At 40.5% G+C, this 21,811-nt stretch overlaps 1 protein-coding gene across 1 annotated transcript; it reads right to left on the bottom strand.

The window, feature by feature from the left end:
- Positions 1-539: 539 nt before the first annotated feature.
- REEP5 (receptor accessory protein 5) lies at positions 540-20,818 on the bottom strand. Its single transcript, XM_054178532.1, has 5 exons — positions 20,588-20,818; positions 20,209-20,302; positions 5,831-5,969; positions 2,307-2,475; positions 540-906 (listed from the first exon to the last, which is right to left on the bottom strand). Exons 1-5 carry the CDS (start codon positions 20,703-20,705, stop codon positions 857-859), a joined length of 570 nt encoding a protein of 189 aa, XP_054034507.1. The 5' UTR covers positions 20,706-20,818; the 3' UTR covers positions 540-856.
- Between the last annotated feature and the right edge of the window lie 993 nt (positions 20,819-21,811).

Below are 21,811 nucleotides of genomic sequence, written 5' to 3'. Positions count from 1 at the left end.
GAATCACACCCAATGCAGGTACTATTTTAAGAGGCCTGTAGGCAAAAAGTGTTTGCAAGATCTTAGCATAAGGTGGTTTGTGCTTTAGAGTGTAGTCTTACAAGGCACTCTAACAATTTTAGATGACAGCTTTATTTAGCAAGAAAAGGCAAGGAGTTGTACTTTTGTCCTGTTATGCTAATATTGTGTTAATTTAATGCATCAATCTCTGGCAAATTACTTCATGATTCATTACAAGACTGATCACCTGAATGAAGTTACTCTTTCCTACATTTAGTACCTATCCATTTAATACACACACTCTACTAAATACTGTGTTACAGTAAAACATGCAACAGTGATATAATCTCTATCTTCAGGTGCCTAGAATGTGTAATTTCATTATTTACAACTTTATTGGTAGGTAGTACATCTGTTATGCCATCTCTCACAATAATTCCCTGTACATTCCAAGAAAACCTGGTCAGACTGGTAATTTCTGTATACAGTATTATATAATGTTACCAGATGTATAACAAAGTGTAAAGACTAATTACACAGAGACAACTTAAGTGCAGAGGCTGTAGGATATATACTTTTTATTTATGTAACTGGAGGAAGAGATTACCAAAAGATGATTTCTGCATGAAGATGAATAAAATATTTTCATTAAACTTTGGGTGCTGCCCACTGCACTGCTTTTAAATAAAAATGCTTACTTTCTATACAGACACAGCAAAGCAGTAAGCAAACTTACAACACATTCCTTTATATATCAAAATGTTTCCAAGGCAATATTATTAAAATTATACCACAGTTCCCAGTAACATCAAGCTTCATACAGGAGGTGGCAGGGAGACTTTATCCAGTTAGTAGTTTAAGTGCTCTTCTTTTCTTCACCGAGTAAGTTCACTGTTGCTTTCTTGGCTTCAGGAAAACAAATGAAAATTTAATCTCAGATGATTACAAACTCAGATTACAATCTCAGTGGTTTATTCACTGCTTGAGCTGCACAGAAGAGTTAGTATTTTTAGGCCACAAAAAAACCCATCACAAAACAATATCACAGCTTTTGTACATAAATACACACAAGTATAGCAATAAAACTGACCTTACAAAGACTTTAAAAAATAAACCATGAGAAAGAAGCAGCACAAGAAATAGCACAGTCTGATTTGCAACTACTATAACAATAATGTGCTTAGGACATACAGTTTTAAGTAAGAAATAGTACTATCAAGCTGCTGAAACAGGGCTGGAATAAGGATGTGTGGGTGTCCGTGTGCATGTGTGTGTGCACGATTTCTTGAAAAACTGTATGTATGTGGAAATCATTTTATGAAAAAACAGGAAAAAAAGAATGTGACAGAACGAGGACAGAAAAATGCCACGTGCAACATGAAAGAACATTATTTAAGATTCCTGTCTAACAATAATGATTCAGGAAGGGTCATGCAGCAAAATCGCCAAGCATAGTTAAGAAAGGCAGATCGTTTAAATTCCGAAAGGAAAACTGCTCAGGTTGCTAAGAGGAAATGAGACTGCATACATTTGTTTAGGGGAAAGGATACTTGAGATGCTTTGAAATATCTTACAAATAAATACCCTTTCAAAAGAAATTTAGATCTTTTTTTTAGCAACTTGATGTTTTTCCTTCTCCATAAAACTTATCATCAAGTATTTTAGAGTACAAGGGTCCACTACAGAATGCAAGGAAATGAAAGCAAAATTAAGTATAAGCAATCTACAGGCTACTGTAACTTTTATTCTAATAAAAAAACCTCTAAATAATTTCTTTAAAAGTGGTCTCAGAACTCTTTGATCTCCAGAAGGAAAATTAGAAAAACTTAAAGAGATGGGAAGACTTCATGTCACATGTTGCTGTTGATTGGAGAGTTAAAGGATTTGCCTTACCATAAAAATGGGAGCTATTCTATACTACCACGTATTTGAGACAGTATTTTAGAAGCTACAAGAATATAGTAAAATAACTGTATTTATGAAAGGTAACTTGTGAGGATGTTTGGACCTGCCTCTAGAAAGAATGTTGATAATGGTACGTATGTTGGGACTACATATAAACTAAGTATCCATTTCTTCTACTCATACACCTTGCATTAATTCTAGCATAATTACCATCCTAGAAAGTAAGATCCACTGCAATCATCTTCCCCTAGCATCTTCACCCAAATTTAACTTCTCCGTTATAATTTACACGGTATTCTTAGATTTCCACCCCCCCATGATGAATATTAACTGTTATATTACAATTGCCCACAGAAATTTATTCTGCTTGGTTAGCAGCTAGTGAACGGTCTTTTCCTCACCTTCTTTAGTGATGGTATCTGCAGTCTCTGCAGCCTTGTCTTTCAGGTCTTTAACAACACTGTCAAGCTGAGCTTCATGCTTCAGAAAGAAAGGTCGAATAATTCGATGATAGAGAAACTCTGCCCCATTAGAAGGACTTGGAGCCATGCACCACAACAGGAAGGCACACTATAAGGAAGAAGAACATCTGCATAAGTAGAAGAAATAAGTAGGAGACTAGGCATAGTGTTAACTCCTAACTCTGACACAGACTTGAGCACATTTAAAGCATTTTGTATCATTACAGTATGCTAAGTATGCAGATAGTATAGTTACACACAGTGAATCTTTAAATTGGAATAATTTCACAGATGCTGATAGGATAAAGGAAGAGAGATGTAGCAATAAAGCTAATCTGGCAACAGATGTATCAAGATTGCATTTTTGGGGTTTTTGTTTGTTTTTTTTTAAAGGAAGAAGTATAAAACCTGATTAGACAAAATGTTCGTCTCTCTGGCTACTTCTAATAACTTAATATAAATGGCACAGGCCTGACTGAAGGTCTGTGTCCCTCAGTTCCTTATATTCAGCCAAAACACATTCCTGTCCTCCCCACTGTAAAAACACTGTGGGGTAAAGAATGGGACTATGTGTGCAATTCAGAGCTAAAGGAACAGGGAGAAATTATATACTCAGACTTTGCACAGCATACAGACAAGCGTTAATGCTTTGGATTGCACTGAAAACAAAACAAACAACAAACACCACAGTTTGTGGGACAGTGTTTCTGCACCTTACTAAAGGGATTGGAAAGACAACTATTATATGTATCACTGATATCTCTCTTAAGTGCTGAAGCACCTTTATTTGGGTTTGGTTCCACTGTTAATAAAGATAGCTATGAAAAACAAGATCCAAACACTTAAGGGACAGGAAGTGGATTTGCTTGTGCTCTGAAAGTATATATAAAGATTTAACAGGGTAAAACAGCAAAAAAAATAAGCAAATGTTCTCAGCAATTCTACAGCTGTTTCTAGATACAAGTAATACAATTTTACTCTGTGGACAAAAGACTCTTCAGAAAACAAAGGCAGAGTAGCTTTTCACAGACCACCTTTTCCTTAAGCACAAAACCAAACCACCTCAGCTAAAACATGCTTTGGTTTGATGTTTAGACATAGTTTTATGTTTGAGCACTTCCACTCACCTCTTCCTCCTGAAAGGAACAAAAAATCTCACCACACAATCAGCTAAGTTAGGCACCAAAAATCTCATTTATACAATAAGCCACTTTAAAGTTTGCATTTGAAAACAGTAGAACTTATTTAAATAGTTTAAATTTCAGAACTTTACCAGTTTTCACAGCAGTGTCTACAGAAACCAAAGAGATGTTTCAATGCGTGTACTAGAGCTTCTGAAAGTCATTTACAAAACATAAGCAAAATCTTATTTATGAGGGTTCCAGTACACTGCATAGCAAAAAAACATTTTCTAAAAACTTGTTTGATCACAGTATCCTTTCAGAATTTCACTGTGCCTAGCCAGACCTTTCTGACCATTCCCCTCATACTTTTGATATCCCAGTGTAAAGCTGTAAAGATAGAACCACATCCAGATACCAATTTTGGTGTTGTCTAAGAAACTCCTAAATGATAATTTGATCAGTACAAGGTGATTTAAGTCAAGAGAGTTTATTTTAAACTAAGATGGTTCTGATTTGAGGGGAAGAAAAAAGCTAAATAGTAATAATAATAATAATGGACAATTGTCCACAGCATCTGTCCTTGAGAGCCACTGTTATGCATGTTAGAGCCCTGCTTCCCAGGACCAAAGATCATCTGCTGATGGGAAGTAGGGAATAACATGTCTTTGCTTTTGCTTCTGCATGCAGCCTTTGCTCTTTGCTTGTGTATAGCATTATTCAATTGCTTCTACCTTATTACCAGCCTTTTGTTATATTTTCCCCTCTCCTCTGTCCATCTAAGAAGGGGAGTGATGGAGTGGGTCTGGTGGGAATTTGGCCCAAAGCCAGGGCCAAATCACCACAATAAATAATTAATACAAACATTTCATCACCTTCTGCAGGCAAGCCTTTTAGATATGTTGGATTATGTCCCCTTTATTCTTCCTCAGATGAAGGATGTTGAGATTAAAGGTTCTGTATGTTCTGTTCTTCCTACCTGTAAAATTTTGGCTTTATCATCACTGCAGTGCACCCTACAGTGAATCTGATCCCCTGAATGCACATCGGTTGAAGAAAATACATGCTACTCTTGTAGGACATTGCTACTCCTTTTTTTCATTTAGGGCCATTTCTCATTCCCCTTGCCCTACAGAAAACTGGTTGGTAAGTTTGGAGCTGAAGAGGTATCTTGTCAGGCTGTCTCTTTGAAAAGAATCACTGATTCCTAGGGATATCAACTGTTTGTTGAGTGTTTGCCCAAAAGACACAGAATGGTTTTTCAGACTCTGTGTCTACCAGTAAGAATGCCTCCCAAGTACATTTCAATTAAGTAAAAGAAATAATTAAACATTAAATAAAATTTTGCACCAATAAGCAGCAACTGATGCAGTATCATTAAACACAAACCAGAGAAAATCAAGGCTTCTAGTTTTTGGAACTTAGAACATAAAGAGTAAAACTTATGTTGTTATTTTTCATTAAACACTGAGAAGTATGATGATTTTATTTCCTCCTAAGCAATATACAGCCAATTACTGATAATTACTCTACTTTTCCCAATATACCAAGATGTTACTTAGCTCTCCTTTGTTTTAGGAAATCCCTCAGCTGCAAGTCAGATTTCCTCTGAAGCTACAAGAAATTGAAGTTTCCCTTTCCTTGCCTAAGAACAAATTAATCATTCTGACTGTAAAGCTTTGTTCTACCAGTTCTATATTTTATCGCAAATACTTTCGAAATGTACTGAAACGGATGTTGATATCATTTTCTGGAGGACACATATCAAAGCTGCAAATCTCAGTATTTTCAAAGCTTCAGAATGTCAGACTGCTAGCTTAGTTTGTTTCCTTTGTCTCTCATGAAACTATTATTTGTAAAAAATGTCCATAAAACTCAGTGATACAATTGTGAACTGGAACAAAACAGATTTTCTTTGTGACACTCCAGACCAGACAGTACAGGGAATGGAATTCATGCAATGTAGTGACTTCCTTAGGCAGACTCCTGAGCTGGGTCTAACCCACTTGGATCTGGTGCTAGTGGCTGTCCTCAGCCTGGAGGCACAAAAGGAATACAGATAGGTTTGCCACTGCTGCAGCTTGAGAAACACCTCAAGCATGCTCACGGCCAGTTCAAACCTTCTACCAAAAGTAGACTATCAAAACTCTTAGAGTTTGGGATAATTTTTCCCAAATTTACCTGAACACCAAGACAAAGAACTGTCTTTCCACAGTACAGCTACACTGTATGACCCAGAAATGATTCCAAGGGAATATGTTGTCACCTATCCATTCTTGAAGATGTTAAATCAGTTATATCAAAGGTATCATTTTAGAAGACAGGTCACATGAACTAACATACCTTTATCATGTAGTAGAAAGGAAACCATGAAAGAAAGATATCAGAAAAGAATTCTGCTATGCTGAAAACACCATACACAACCCAGTAAGTCAGCCACTGTGTGTCATCATCTTTGTTGGGACTTTCAATGGCCTTGATTCTGCAAGAAAAACAAAACAACTGAGCATCTGTATTACCATTCTCTTCTATAACTGTAAAGTTTTTATGATTCAGATTTGTTGCTGCATGTAAATCTTCATAATTTAATTATTCTACATGCGCCACAAAAGAGACATAAACAGTGTATCATATAGACAACACCTCCAAGATCTTTGAACAGCAAAGCTTTTCCCTTTATGTCAGACTTCAAAAAGGTATTCAAGCCAATTCTAGTTCTGTAATTACAAAAACACCACACAAAAAACATTCAGGAATTCAGTGTGCATCTCAAATACTTTTACTCATAATGTACTTGTGCTGTATTTCTCTTTGAAAATGTAAACCATAATATTTGTTCTAACTACTAACAAGCTTGTGGGCTACAGAAAAAGATATTCAGTACTCTGTACAGTGAGGACTATGTATCTGCAATACCAATGGTTTTGCTCTATATATCCATTCCTACAGGTCTTGAAAATTCTGATTTGGACTATGCTATTACGAATAGAATGGAGCAACCACCAGTAAAATCTTGGGATTCTAGAGTTTTTGACTAACGGAGTTTTTGTTCTCCAACTGCTAGGAAAGTTTCTAAAAATAGGAAATTGAAAGAAAAGTACACGTGTTTCCTTCAGTAAAAGTAGTGCGGTGGAGACTCTGACTTGAAAAGTTCCTGATCAGCACTGCAAGAAAATTTAGAAGAAAATGCTAGCAACTGTGTGACACTAAGAAATTTTATTACAAAGCATTTGGCCTCTCCATTCATGTCATGGGATTAAAATCTGCAAACTTAGTGTAAGGAATTTAGTTGTAATTATTTTGTAACATATTCCTTCAACATCAGTGTATTTGGTTTGGCCGAGCTACAGTTAATTCTCCTCTGAGCATCTTTCTAGTGCTGTATTTTGCAATGCCATAGCTGGGTGTTGGTAACACACCAGTGTTTTGGCTCCTGCTGAACGTGCACCCAGGCTGTACTTTCCCAACATTTCCCCACCCCAAGAGTATGCTGAAGGGTATGCAAGATCTTGGAAGGGTTACACACCTAGACCAGCTGACCCAAATTGGCCAAAGGGGTATTCCATGTCATATGACATCAGCTCATATGTAAGAACTAAGTCAAATCAGGAAGTGTGGGGACATTGGTCCATAGCGTCTGTCCTTCACAGCAACTGTTACACATGTTAGAGCCCTGCTTCCCGGGACCAAAGATTGTCTGCTAATGGGAAGCAGAGAATAACATCTCTCTTTCCTTTTGCTTCTGCACACAGCCTTTGCTCTTTTCTTGTGCTTAGCATTATTCAATTGCTTCTACCTTATTACCATCCTTTTGTTTTATTTCCCTCTTGTCCCTGTCCATCTAAGAAGGGGAGTGATAGAGTGGCTTTGGTGGGCATTTGTGGTGATTTGGCCCTGGCTTTGGACTAATCAGCTGTATTGTTTCTGAAGCAGCATGTATGGGATATATCAGAGGTGTAATGTTTTCTTTTAGTCCATAAAGAACATTGAGACTTTGGGAGGTTTACAAAGTAGAAAACAGATAGTTGCCTGGCTGTGAGCACATCCTGGTTTGTGAACTGAGAAAACGTTTTGGACTCTTGTCACTTCTTAGTTCTGTAATTTAAGGCTGGGGGAAATGTAATCAATCATGTGACATGTCTTTTATGCTTTAGGAAAAGCATAAGCAAATGCACCAGATAAAGAGAGAATTGGTGTAGCTACTGGACTGAATTACTTTGATATGCAACACAAGGATCTGATACTTAATTTATGCATTATTTCTAGCTGTTTGTGGATGGCCAGCAGAATCCTGCAGCAAGGAGAGCAAGAGCCATTGTCATATGCTGTGGTGGTTTGAAAGGAAAGGCTCTGCTTTCCCTCCCCCACTGAGAAAGAAACCGCGGCTAAAACTCAGTCGGAGAAATGAGAGTATATTTTACAAGGAAACAGATTATATGTAACACAACAAATACAGGTATTTTACAATATATACAGGAATATACAGCAAATGAACTCAACCAGAAACCAGACCCCCCACAGAGGGGGCTTCCCCCTGTGCCCCCTTCACCCCCCTACCTCCCTTCTCCCCCAAAGAGGTAGAAGACGAGAAGAAAGGGGAGTTAGTACAGCAGAGGCCTAAGCACAGAGAGTTAGTTAGTTCTTATCTCTTGGCAAGAAGCCCAGAAGCAGATCCAGCCGAAAGGGACAGCGAAGAAAGGAAGACTGAGAGAAAGTCCCAGCTCTCCTGGGTCTAACCTCACCTCCCACAATTCTTGGCCAATGAAATTAATTTAGAATACCAAAATATTTTATAAACATTTAGCCAGTGTGCCCCTTTCTTAAAGGCACAGTGTCAAACGGTCACATATGCCATCATGTAAAATAAGGTACTGTTGCTGAGGTACAACAAGAAGAATGGGTTTTCCACAGGTGGACAGCAACAGGTCAGCTTACTGCTGTTTCTAAGAACACAGTGTAAGGAAACAGTACTCCAAGCATTCTGCTTAAAGGTAGTGGCAATATCAGCTGCTCCAGCCCTTCCACTTTAACTGTATTTTTCCTAAACCTGCACCTCTCATGTATTCTAATACCACTGGGTGAGGATACGCTACAGAAGAAAACACACACAAACCCATGGGAGGTAAGGGAGAGAGCTACTGATCTACTTTCAGTGTAAAACTGTACTTCTGGTGAAAAAGTACAAGTGACTAGTAGGGAAGTTAGGGTAGTGGATAAACAGAGGAGAGAAAGAAAATAATTGCAAAGTTTATCATGTTAAGGAAAATTTGCTGTAGAGGTTTACTGTGTGAATTATTCTGGTTCTATCAGCAACCTCTCTCCATTAAAAGTATGGGGGAAGGCTTATTACTGCAATAAACGTGGTGGCTTGGTCTTTATGAGAGAACACTCTGCAGTGAAACCACTAGCAGTCTTGCTGTTTTCCAATCATTGTCTGAAGCCATCCATAGATTAAGGAAGCATTAGTTGGGTTTTTTTGTGTGTGTTGTTTGGTTGGTTTTGTTGTTGTTGTTGTTGTTGTTTTTTAACATTACTAAGGTATCTTTTAATCAAAAAAAGCTTTAGAATGTCCGATTTTGTGGGAAAGGGCAGATGGCACACCGCCACGTTAATGAGGCATGCATTCCTGTAAACATGGATGGCCTTTGAGAGTTCTTAAATGCAGTTCCATGAGTAGTGTTCCCTTTGAACATTCACCATCTGCTGCTGTATCTCCTTAAGGTGATACCTTGGAGGGAATACATGAATACATATATAGAAGCAACAACGCTTCAAGTAATCAAAACCCCATCTGATCTAAGCAGCTGATAATATGTAGCATTAAATCCACAAGTTTTCTTGCACATTGCAGAAAACAGCACATTTCCCAGCTTTCTATAATGGTCTGATCTAGGCAGGCATCATGGGACAGGCTCTGCTGCAGACATCAACCACAATGACTAAGGCAAGAGCCATGTCAGCTCTGAAGGAAGGGCACAAACTGCATCAGTTAGCAATGAGTCCAGTCCCCGTGGGAGTGATGTGAACGAAAAGCAGAATATAACAGGGCTATCAGTGAATTAAAGTTTTAACTGAAGTCAAGGAAAGGCAAGTATCTTACAACTACTCTGCTCCATAATAAAATGTATCCCTCATCTGACAGTGTCAGCTGAAATCCAGTCTAGTATGTTCCTCTTAAATAAAAGGGTGAAAGTTATCTCCATCATTTGCTACTTACACACTGCTTCAATAGTAAGTCACAAAAAATAGCTCTTTATCCAAGGAGTACAATTAAGTGTAGTTAAGCTATGGAGAGTATCTGAATATATAGGGGTTTTATCCATTTATAACTATGCTCTTTTGAATGTGAGAATTCTATCCAATTAGGCATTCTTTTAAATGATTTTATAAGTTAATGGGCATTATGCTTGTGTAATGCTCTGCAGTTCACTTTAGGAGATACATCATACATGTTAGTTCAAGCCAAGAACATTTTATTCTTTTCCATGTTCATTCACAAATCAATTACTTTGATATGCAAATGTAATCTCCATCAGTAAGTGAAGATACAGATCAAGAGACACCAGCAATACAACCAACTTTAGGATAGCCTTCTTGTAATTATACATCTGCAAGAGCAAAGTTAGCATGTAACATTAAGATTTACTAACACAGGAAGGAGTACCCGAAGTCTAGAATTCCAAATTTTAATATAACGGCGATACTCTCAGGTTTCTTACTTCTTTCATTTTACTACATTTCATTTTAGTTATGTGTAGTAACTGCACATCACAAAGGACTTTATATGGTCCTTACACACTAACTGCAGAGGACATTAAAGTCTGAAGCAACTCAGAGTAGTTACTGGAGGTAAGAGCAGTCACTAGGAATAGCTTCCAGTGGATGGTAAAGGTGACAACTCAGTCATTTTAAAAACAGACGCCTATGCAGCCCTGAAAATGACCTGCCATGAGGCAACACTGTAACTTGTGCAGGCAGTTGGGAAGCAAAGGAAAAACATCAATTTGAGAAGATCTGTTCTCCAATAATTCCTCTAGCTAGCAGTGCCAACAAGGAAGAATGGAGGCTGCCATGCTCTCCAGTGGCACAGGGATCATATGTAGCAACAGTAAGAGAGTACTGGCTCAGTTTTGACTCTGTGTGTCCTAGAAGCTGTCAAAGTGAACTCTAGATCAAGTGTAGCTTCTTTATCCTAATGTTTACCTGACAGTAACAGACACCGATCTCATTTTAGTAAGTTGCTGAGTTCTTTCATATGACTCAGTTCTCAGTTCTTTCATATGACTCCTTTCAAGGAGTCCAAGAAGAGACTGATACATAATTCTGAATTATTTCTGACATACAATTCATAGAATTCACTTATACAGTACTCACAGAATAAGTACACCAGTTATGAGCTTAGGGTGCGTTGTTTTGTGTTTGGGTTTTTTGAGCTGAGGCCATAAATACAGAAAGAAATCCCAAATTTTATTGCTCTAGTCTCATGCAAAATAAGCATGGAAATTCCTGACATTTACAATTCCTGATGACTCCTGTAGAAATTGATTTACAAGCTTAAGATCAGCCTCTGTTAAGCCCAGTGCTCATGTTGTAGTCAGGTAAGACTGTATTGTTTTGTGCATCCTTCCTTTGGTTATCTAGTCAATGCCACACCAAAAGCACAGGCAGGCAGATCTGTGACCCTCTTAACCAAGCATAATTCTTCTTCCACCTCACACTCTTCCCCCTACATTTAAAACCCTGAAATTACCCATACTTCTTAAACTTTTATTTAATGGTCTGCCCAACTCTTCACAGCAGGTTACAGTGATTCAAAAATAATTTACTTCTCATTATCTGTCCAGACACCCTTGTGGGATCAGTACTCCACTGCACCACAGACCTTCTCAGTTTGGTGCCTTCCTGTCAGTTCAGAATCGTCTTGGCAAGCTGCCCCTGTGACATCTTAAATCATTTTAGTGCAACAAGTACCTGTCTTGTTCCAAAAACAAAGCCCTATTTCTGTTTGCTTTATTGTCTTCTGCATTTTCATCCATCAGTTAAAAGCCGCCTATCTTCCATCTTTCTTTCTCCTTACTGACTCCCAACAGCAGTTCTGCATTTGCAGATACTGAAAACATGTTCCTGCCAAATGCACTAACACACCCTCTGCAGTACAAGTCTCTCCTCTCTCAAAATCTTGTGTACCCAGAAGATGGCAGCAGACAAATTCATGAAGGATAGCAAATGCAGCTCACTGTCCATGCAAGGAGAACAAAGAACATGAAGTCCTGCAAAGCATTATATTGTTGTTCAATAGAAGTAGCATGCACCATTTTGCTCACCAGTGAGGCGAGTTCTACACATTATGTAACGCAGTACAAAGCTAGATTCCTGCAATAAAGCAGCAATCCTCTCATTTCATTGTTCTCTGCTCATTTGTGGCCAGAACAAGATTTCTAGGGTCACATGATGAGTCTGTTCCCCAGTTCTGAGTCAGGGTAAAAGCAGCTTCTCCCAAACACACTCCCACACACACGCAGGCTTTTCTGGCTGGGACTAACATGTCAAACCACTCAGTTACTATTTGTTCTGCTACATGGGCCAGGGCGATGCAGCAGGAGCTCCAGCAAGCTTCATGTCACATTAGTGGAGAAGCTGTCCATGCGCTCTCTCTGGAAAGATTTCTTCCGCTTCCACCATAGCACAGGTAATGAAAGTGACTGCGACCTTCAGTGCAGCTCCACTGTATATGCTTCACTGTTGGCTGTACTTGTCCACATTAGCAGCTAAATCAGTACTCCTACACTGTCTAAAAGTTATACAGGCCTTTTAAGCCCCTTTTTGGAATCCCACCTTACATTAAAGAAGTCTTCAGGTTGTCTTTCCTGAAGGTATTGACAAGAAAGAGAAGTGATGTGCAATGAGACTTTCGGAAAAAAACATTTTACCTGTGTAGTGCAGACATGCTACATCCTGCCAAAGGAAGCCTCTTGCTAAGGATCCACAACAGAACAACTCTCTAGTGATAGCCAATTTTGTTAGTGGGGAAAATGTCCTTTCAAACACTTTGCTGCCTCTCCACAGCTGTTACTGTTTAGGGTACAGGCACAGAAATCAAACAGTACTGTTGTGACAAAATGTATAACTGGGTCCCTGCTACATGCTTCCAGCAGTACAGGAAGAATTAAAGTCTGATTTTCCTGTCAACCTATACTGCACTGGAGGCTGTATATCAAGTGTAATTCTGTTACAGTTTCACTACTGTTTTCCAGTTGTTTACTGCAATATTGACAAAAGACTTAAAAAGTACAGCTTTAATTTATATAAAGGTATAGTAACGCATCAAATCTTAATGCAGCATTTTCAGACTTGTCTCAGTAAAATGGTGCCGTTTCAAGGTAATCACTGTAAAATGAGTTTCTAAACTAGAAGTAAGAATCCTAAAGTTTTAATTAATAAATGTAATTTTTAAAATGGCTCATCAGGGAGTATAAAAGAGTTTCAAGTTTTAGGCTGAGGACTAGCTTCTGGGTCAAGACTGGTTTGCTAAGAACCGTAGATTTCCTTCACGAGTGCAGTGCCAGTTTCATAAATGATCATGAAAATACAAAGCCTTATAGAATACATAGAATACATAGAATAAACCAGGTTGGAAGAGACCTTCAAGATCATCGCGTCCAACCCATCAACCATACCAACACCACCCAAACAACTACCCCACAGCACCAAGCACCCCATCAAGTCTTCTCCTGAAAACCTCCAGTGATGGTGACTCCACCACCTCCCCAGGCAGCCCATTCCAATGGGCAATCACTCTTTCTGTATAGAACTTTTTCCTAGCCTGAACCTCCCCTGGCGCAGCCTGAGACTGTGTCCTCTTGTTCTGGTACTGGCTGCCTGGGAGAAGAGACCAACATCCGTCTGTCTACAACCTCCCTTCAGGTAGTTGTAGAGAGTAATAAGGTCACCCCTGAGTCTCCTCTTCTCCAGGCTAAGCAACCCCAGCTCCCTCAGCCTCTCCTCATAGGGCTTATGTTCCAAACCTCTCACCAACTTTGTTGCTCTTCTCTGGACTCGTTCCAGCAAGTCAACATCCTTCCTAAACTGAGGGGCCCAGAACTGGACACAGTGGTAAGCTGTATAGCAACAAAATTGGGTAATTCAAAAAAGAGTCTGTCTCATGTTTACAGACTCTCACATGACAGTTCGCATTTTTTTTTCCTAGCAGCTGAAGACAGCTTCATTATCCTTATCTGAAAATTATGTGTCTTTCTCATTGTATGCATAGCAACAAGTAGACTTCTTCATTTTGTGATAGGCAAGATTTTGCCAGCTCTCCTATCTTATATAGTCTCATATCTGTGAAGAAATGCTTTTAAAATCTAACTTAAAGAGCCCAGCACCCCAATAAAACAAACAGGAAAACAAGAAAATCATGATAATCCATATTTTTAATCTCACTTTTTGACCCCAGCTCTCCTTTTTGGCATTTTGGACTGGCAATGCTACATGTTAAATGCTAGAAATATAATGACTCATCAGGAGTAAGGGTAGTTACAAAATACATTCCATCAAACCCCATTGAGACAAATCTATTCCTTTAACATATGTAACCCTGTATCAACGAACTCACTACAGGTAAGAGAGAAGAGCACAAGCAAAGTGAAGTACTGCAGGGCATCTTGATCAAGAAGGTCTGGTAAAATGCCTTCCTTTATGACTCAAATGTATGTGTAGTCCCTAAAAGTAGTATTTACATGAATTATAAACTTGACATCTTTCAAATGAGTTTAATTCAGATTGTGGCACCACCTGTACAGCAAAGACCTTTATCTTTTTACATTTATGGTACAGAAGATAAATTAAGTAAGTTTTCCTAGTTACAATATTAGACTTTCTTTTTCACCTTATCACTTGTTACCTCTAGAAAGGAAAGCACATAATTTCTCCAACCAACAGGTAAGATGACTTATTTTTAGTGTCTGAAGCCCCATGAAAACAGCTGGGAAAGGAAACAGACTAAGGGCAGACAGGTTTGGACACTTTCTGTTCATATTTATACTAAGCACTGTGAACCTCATTAGATGAACCAGCTCTCTCAAATGTCTTCAGCAGCAGCAGAGTGTCAGTTGTGACCACCAGCATATCATTCAATGCTTTCGATGATGGAATAAAGTAAGCATTCTCCTCAAAAACTTAAGAGAAAGCAAACTTGCTGCCCTGACTCTCAACAAGTACAGGAACTATGTTACATTTTCTTAAGAACTGTGACTAAAGAAAAGTAGTGTTCCTGTTTTAGAAGTAAGGAATAGACAAAGAACTAGAAGATTAGCTCAAGACACCATGACAATATTCAGATGAAGACCTGAATTGTATGTTTATACCTGTCTACAATCAATCTAGATTGTCTCCTGTTTGTAAAATGCCATAAGCAGTACTTGTATAGTGAAAACTGCTGAATTTAAGTAACAGCACAAATTAGCAGTTTATGCTAACAGACACAAGTAAAAACAGCAAATATTTTATTGCCTAAACCTACTTTCAGCCTTGCAACCTTTTAAACCAAACATGACAGCACTTCTGAAATTTCCAACCCTTGTCATCAAAAACTCCCTTCCTGCTTGCACACCTTTTTTTTTTTTCCCCACCACCACTGGCTATGGGTGAGCTACACTTAAACAGGTCTGGGATGTTTAGAGAAGCAGTGAAAATACTGGCAATGCTGTTTACAGACTGCCAGCACTCACTTCTTCCATCTATTGCCTTGTGGAGTTAAAATCTCATTAAACTATAAAAAATTTCTTCTGTCACCTGTAGTAAACTTCTCAATGCTGGTCAATTGCAAACATAAAAAGCCTGCAAACAAATACTTGATTTCAGCTGAAAATTATTTATTGTTTCATCACATAATTAACATTTTTTTGAGGGATGAACCTAGAGTTTTGTGACAAACTTTCACAGTAAGTCATACAATCTGGATTAAAGTGCCAGATAATACTTACTTGGAAAATTACTGCTTAATTTTGCCTACACTAGGACCCTTACATGGGTTCTTGATGATGATAAGCACAGAAGATCTGGATTTTTCAGAAGATTCGTATTGCTGGAGAAGAAACTCCTCTGCCTAAATCTACTAAAGATAAAGCAAAGCTGAAGGTAAACATGAAGGAGAAAGAAGGGAAAATAGCTGTGCCTGCCTAAAACTCTAGCAGGCATGAACTAGTGAGTTGACCCCTCCTCTCATGTTGGTTTGGAGCATCAGCCAACACCAGCACTGCAGTGATGTGAGGACAGAGGACAAGCAGCAGTGCAGCTGCGGTGGTGCCACTTCATGTGGACGGCCAGGCAGGCTTCACATGCTAGGTCCAACCCAGCAGCTACAGCCTCCATTCTCCACTGAAATTTGCACCTATTGCTTGTGTGAACAGACCAAAACTAAGTACTGTTCCCTGTGTTTAGTTTCTTTCCAATACATTTTCTTGCAGGCAAGTGATATCAGAAGAGTAGAGTTATAAGCTTTTAGACTGAGTAAGCTTAATAATAAAATCTAGTCTGAAGTGAAGATAACAAAATATGGAAGGCCTTTATGACAAAAGGTTGAGATAACCTCAAAGACTCAAATAAGCAGAAGTAAGACATGGTGATTAAGAGCCATAGGATTCTGTCAGCTTTTGTAGCTAATGTCTTGTTATGGTTTCTGGACATAAACCAGAGATAGATTCAGACAACAGATCAAACCATGGTGATGTACTCTATATAATCTGTGGTGATTTTAACACTGAAAACCACACCCCTGGGAGGAGAACTTATATGTAAATGCAGGAGCATCTTATAACCAGTTAGTAAATATTACAATGGATTTGGTAATTGATGGAGCATGCATGCAAAGATTTATGTGATGTAAAATCATACACTCAAATATTCATATACTGAAAAACAATGTCACTCCAGTCTTCAAAAAAAGGACAAGGAGGAGGACCTCAGTACCTACAGGCCAGCCAGCCTCACCTCTGTCCTTGGAAAGGTAATGAAACAGTTCATTCCTGGTGCTGTCTCAAAGCGTATTGAAGAAGGGGTTATCAGGAGTAGTCGGCATAGATTCACCATGGGGAAGTCACAAAATCACAGAATGTTAGGGGTTGGAAGAGACCTCAAAAGATCATCTCGTCCAACCCCTTTACCAAAGCAAGATCACCTATACCAGATCACACAGGAATGCATCCCAGCAGGTTTTGAGAGGGTGACTCCACAACCCTCCTGGGCAGCCTGTTCCAGTGTTCCATCAGCCTCACAGCAAAAAAGTTTTTCCTTGTATTTACATGGAACTTCCTATGCCTCAACTCCCACCCACTGCCCCTTGACCTGTCATTGGGTATCACTGAGAAGAGCCTGACTCCATCCTTTTGGCACTCACCCTTTACATATTCATAAACATTAATGAGGTCACCCCTTAGTCTCCTCCTCTCCAAACTAAAGAGCCCCAGCTCCCTCAGTCTTTCATCATAACAAAGATGTTCCACCCCCTCAATCATCTTTTTGGCTCTGCACTGAACTCTTTCAAGTAGTTCCCTGTCCTTCTTGTACTGATGGTCCCAGAACTAGACACAATATTCCAGATGCAGCCTCACCAGGGCAGAGTAGAGGGGGAGGAGAACCTCCCTCAAACTACTAACCACACCCCTTCTAATACACCCCAGAATGGCATTGGCCTTCTTGGCCACAAGAGCACATTGCTGGCTCATGGTCAACCTTCCATCTAGCACGACCCCCAGGTCCTTTTCCCCTTCACTGCTCTCCAACAGGTCAATCCCCAACCCTTTCTGGTATGTGGGGTTGTTCCTTCCCAAGAGCAAGACTCTACTCTTGCTCTTGTTGAACTTCATTAAATTTCTCCCTGCCCAACTCAGCCTACATGTCACTGAACGGCAGCACAACTTTTAAGTGTATAAGCCACTCCACCCAGTTTTGTGCCGTCAGCCAACTTGCTAACAGTTCACTCTGTTCCCTCATCCAGGTCGGGGATTGAATAGTACTGGTCCCAGTACTGACCCCTGAGGGACTCTTCTAGATACAGGCCTCCAACCATTCCACTGACCACAACTCTCCAACTTCTTTCTTTTAACCAGGTCACAATCCACTACCACCTCACTACCCAATCATCCACACCACACCGCCTCAGGTTAGACACAAGGACACTGTGGGAGACAGTGTCAAATGCTTTACTGAAAACAAGATAAATCACATCCACTGCTCTATCACCATCTATCCACCTGGTTATGTCCTTATAAATGGCTACCAGGTTGGTCAAACATGACTTCCCCCATGTTGACTGCTCCTATATCAAGTCATGCTTCATGTGATAGCCTTTTGCATATCTGGATGGATAGATGAAGAAAGGGCAGTGGATATGGTCTATCTTGACTTCAGTAAGGGTTCTGACACTATCTCCCATAGCTTCTTTGCAGCCAAGATTAGGAAGTGTGGATTTGATGACTGGACAGTGAGGTGGATTAAGAACTGGTTAAAGGATGGAGAGCTGAGAGGGTTGTGGTCAGCAGGGCACAGACTAGTTGGAGGCCCATCACTAGTGGTGATCCCCAGGGGTCCAGTCCTTTTCCAACATTTTCATCAATGACCTGGCTGAAAGGATAAAGTGTACTCTTAGCATTTTTTCTGATGATAAAATACTCGGTGGAGTGGCTGACACAGCAGAAAGCTGTGCTGCCATTCAGAGACCTGCATAGGCTAGAGAGTTAAGTGGGGAGAAGCCTAATGAAATTCAACAAAGGCCAGTGCAGAGTACTGCATCCAGGGAAGAACAGCCCCTAGTATATTCTGGATGCTGACCTCTTGGAGAGCAGCTTTAGGGAAAAGGACCTGGGAGTCCTGGTGGACAGCAGACTGACCATGAGCCAGCAGTGTTCTCTTGTGGCCAAGAAGGACACTGGCATCCTGGGATGCATTAGTAAGGGAGATTGAGGGATTAGATTTTCACCCAAGATTGTAACTTCTTTTTTTTTTTTCCCCTCAAATATGTTTCAGCACTTGAAAGACAGCTAAAGGAAAAGAACTAACTGACCATGAATTGCAAAATACAGAACTGGCATTGTATTCATGTGCAAGTTATCCATCATGTTCTTTTTTTAGCCATGCACAATACCACTACTAAAATAAATTAAAAAACAAACAAACGTAAACAACAAAATACAAAAGCCCCAAACAAAACGAACAACCCCCAAACACCCCACAGTACTAACATTCAGGAAGTAACTTTAAACATTAAGATACATTTAAAGCCACCTTCCAACATAAAAAGAGTAGACAGTCCATAAAAAGATTTTTGAAAAAAATAATTTCCCAATTTGAAGAAATTAATTGGAAAAGAAAATCCTGTAGTCATATTTGATTTGCTGCGGTCTTGCCTCCATAGTTCTAAGAGCTTTTGTTATCAATTTATCCAATACAGTTGCATAACAACAGATTTAAAATCTAATCCCAAACTAGTTTTAAAACAAATTTAAACAGGATTTTATGAAGTAATTATGCAAATTTAAAAATTACCTAAGTCAGACACAAATTATTACATAATTCTAACACAACTGTTTTAAGGCTTGAAAGTTTTGTTGTCTGAGAGTTTCACATTCAGGTTTTAATGCAAAAAAATATCTTTTAACTAATCTATTCATTAAACACTGCCTGACATAAAATAAACATATGTTTCTCCAGCCTATAATCTCCTAAATCAGTGCTCACTGGAAACAGCATTTAGGAAAGTGATACTTAAGTTTTAGGCATTACAATCAGATGTTTCAAGGAAACCTAATACTAAGTCAATCTCCCGTATGCAACAGAAATAAAAGAGAAATAACCTGTAGTGCCCAGAAACTAATTATAGATAATGTATTTCTGAAAAGTGCTAATTGTATTTTAAAAGAATTACATCAAAGGCTACACAGGTCTTATTTAGTACATTTCTTAAGTCTTTTGGAACATACTCCACTGAGATTTTACCTAACAGGAAATCCCTTTTGGTCTAATAATAATATAATGCCCATGACAGATACCAGATATGCCTCAAAACAGAACAACTTTCCTCTGAAAAATGAAGTGGTTTTAAGTGTTCTATACCTAAGAGGAGCCAGAGCATCTTCCTTTCCAGCATCTCATCAGCTAGGTGGCTTTGGAGTAAACAATACTCCCCAACGCATCTCTGTTCTGGCCCATTACATTATCTCATGCTTTATATTAAATATATGCTCACACTGCACCAGCATCTTCCTACACATCTCTGAAAGTCATCACATAAAAATATTGGTGGTGAGTTATGGCAAGTACTGTTACAGAAGTGATTCTTCCTTCTGTTACCAGCAGCAGGTAAACTGCTGCAATCCAGTTTCTCCGTTTTCTAGCTTCTGAAGATAACAAAGCTGGAAACCTAAAGACAAAACGTAACGCCCTACAGGAACTGGTTTGCAAGTGTGGAAATTACCTGGCATGTCCCATCTGTTATTTAATATATAGCACCTGCCAGATGGAAGAAACCTAGTTCATTGCGTAGCACCTCACACCTACACACACTAAGGGAAAGGGGTGGGTGGGAAGCACATTTGGGAGCGTGGTCCTGCAGTGTCATCATCGATACTGTGCGGATGTGCAGGGCTGTGATTTTGCAACAGTATTCACTCCCCCCTAACAAATGCAGCCATCACAGTATGAGGGACAAGAGTTCCGACACTCACGAGACGTAGGCAGGGTAGCCGAAGCCGATGACGTTACAGAGTAGGGATGCGCCGTAGCCAACCACCAAGTACACGGCCACCACGCCAACGATGGCTGCGCGGGGAGAGATTGGAGAGCCGTCAGTGCGAGCAACCCCTCACCCCGCGGTGCTGGAAGGACTCGTGTCCCGCGCCCTCCCCCGCCTTCCCCTAGGTGCCCCAGAGCCGCCGCCGAGGGAAGACAGAGGAGCGGAAAGGGCGCGGCCGTTGCTTCCGGACTACAACGGACCATTCTGCCCCAGCTCTACGGTCCCTGTTTGAGGCACTTCTGCAGCCCCATGTACCGAAGGGGCCCCGGCGGCGAGAGTGGGGGACATGAGGGGCGGCGGCTGTAGCTCACCAGTGGCGATGTAAGTGCGCTTCACGCCCGTCTTGCTCTCGATCTGTTCAAGCACGGCGGTCATGCAGTTCTTCTCGTGCAGGAACCGGTCAAACCTTTGCCTCATGGCCGCGGTCATGGCGAGGCCGCCGCACGCACCTTCTACTCCACAATCCTGGACGCACCGCGGCCGACAAGCAGGCTCCACCTCTGGTGCTGCCCGCCCACTCGCGGCCGCGAGCACCGCGCCCGACCCTGCGTTCCGCCCGGACGGCAGGAAGCGGCGCGGAGCAGTCGCTCAGCCGCCAGGAGGCGGTGGCAAGCAGCGTGGAGCCATCTTCAGCTGCCCCCTGCAGCCGTAAACGCGTCGCGAAATGGAGGTCGGGGGCCGCCGCCTGGCCTGGGCAAGGCCCCCTCCTTCCTTTCGAGGAGGTCCCAAACACAAAGCCGTGCTGCGGCAAGGGGCTGGACGGGGTGAACTGTCGTCTCCCTGATGCCTCTTGCGGTCCTCGCCCGACGCGCAGGCATTACGATCCGGCTATGGCCACGGCCCTGCAGAGGCGCCGGAATGATTTTTAAGCTTAGCGGAGCTGCCTGGGACATTCCTGCAAAGAAAAGTGCTCGTTATTTAAGTGAACTGGTAGCGAATCCCCTGTGTAAGTGAAGCGGGGGGTGGGGGGGAGGGGGAACGGACGACGAACGACGACACAAATAGCCAGTCCCGTATAATTGCTCAAAAGTTTCAAAAATTAGTAAGTTAAAAAAGCAGTATGTATGAGCGAAAGCCAGATACGGAGGGCGGGAACCGACATGATGTGGAAGAAATTGCATGGCTGCCTGAAAAGTGTGCGACTAGACTGATAGCAGTAGCCTAGTGGTAACTGTACCCCAGAACTTACGGTGACAACTAAAAATTTTTTGGCTCTGATGTAGTCCTGCAAACTACCATGGCTGGGCTGACCCTTCCCGGCAAATCCTCTGCATTTGAGTCAGCATTACCACTAGTAACATTGACTCTATACCACCTTCAGATTTGTCTCACTCGTGAACACATGCCATAAAACATGAATCAGTTTTTAAAGGATTTTTATGTGGGTGTCTTCACCTAAGAAAATATCATATGTAAATAACACATTGTGCTTTTGAATGGTCATTCTGGGGGAAGGAATCTTGCAAATAATTTAAAATAACTGCTGAAATGCTTTTTCATCGTTCAAGTAGCTATCTGATTAAAGGCAGAAGTGA

This window comes from Dryobates pubescens, chromosome Z (genome assembly GCF_014839835.1).
Source record: "Dryobates pubescens isolate bDryPub1 chromosome Z, bDryPub1.pri, whole genome shotgun sequence".
Classification (NCBI taxonomy): domain Eukaryota; kingdom Metazoa; phylum Chordata; class Aves; order Piciformes; family Picidae; genus Dryobates; species Dryobates pubescens.
This window is presented reverse-complemented; position numbering and strand designations above follow the sequence as displayed.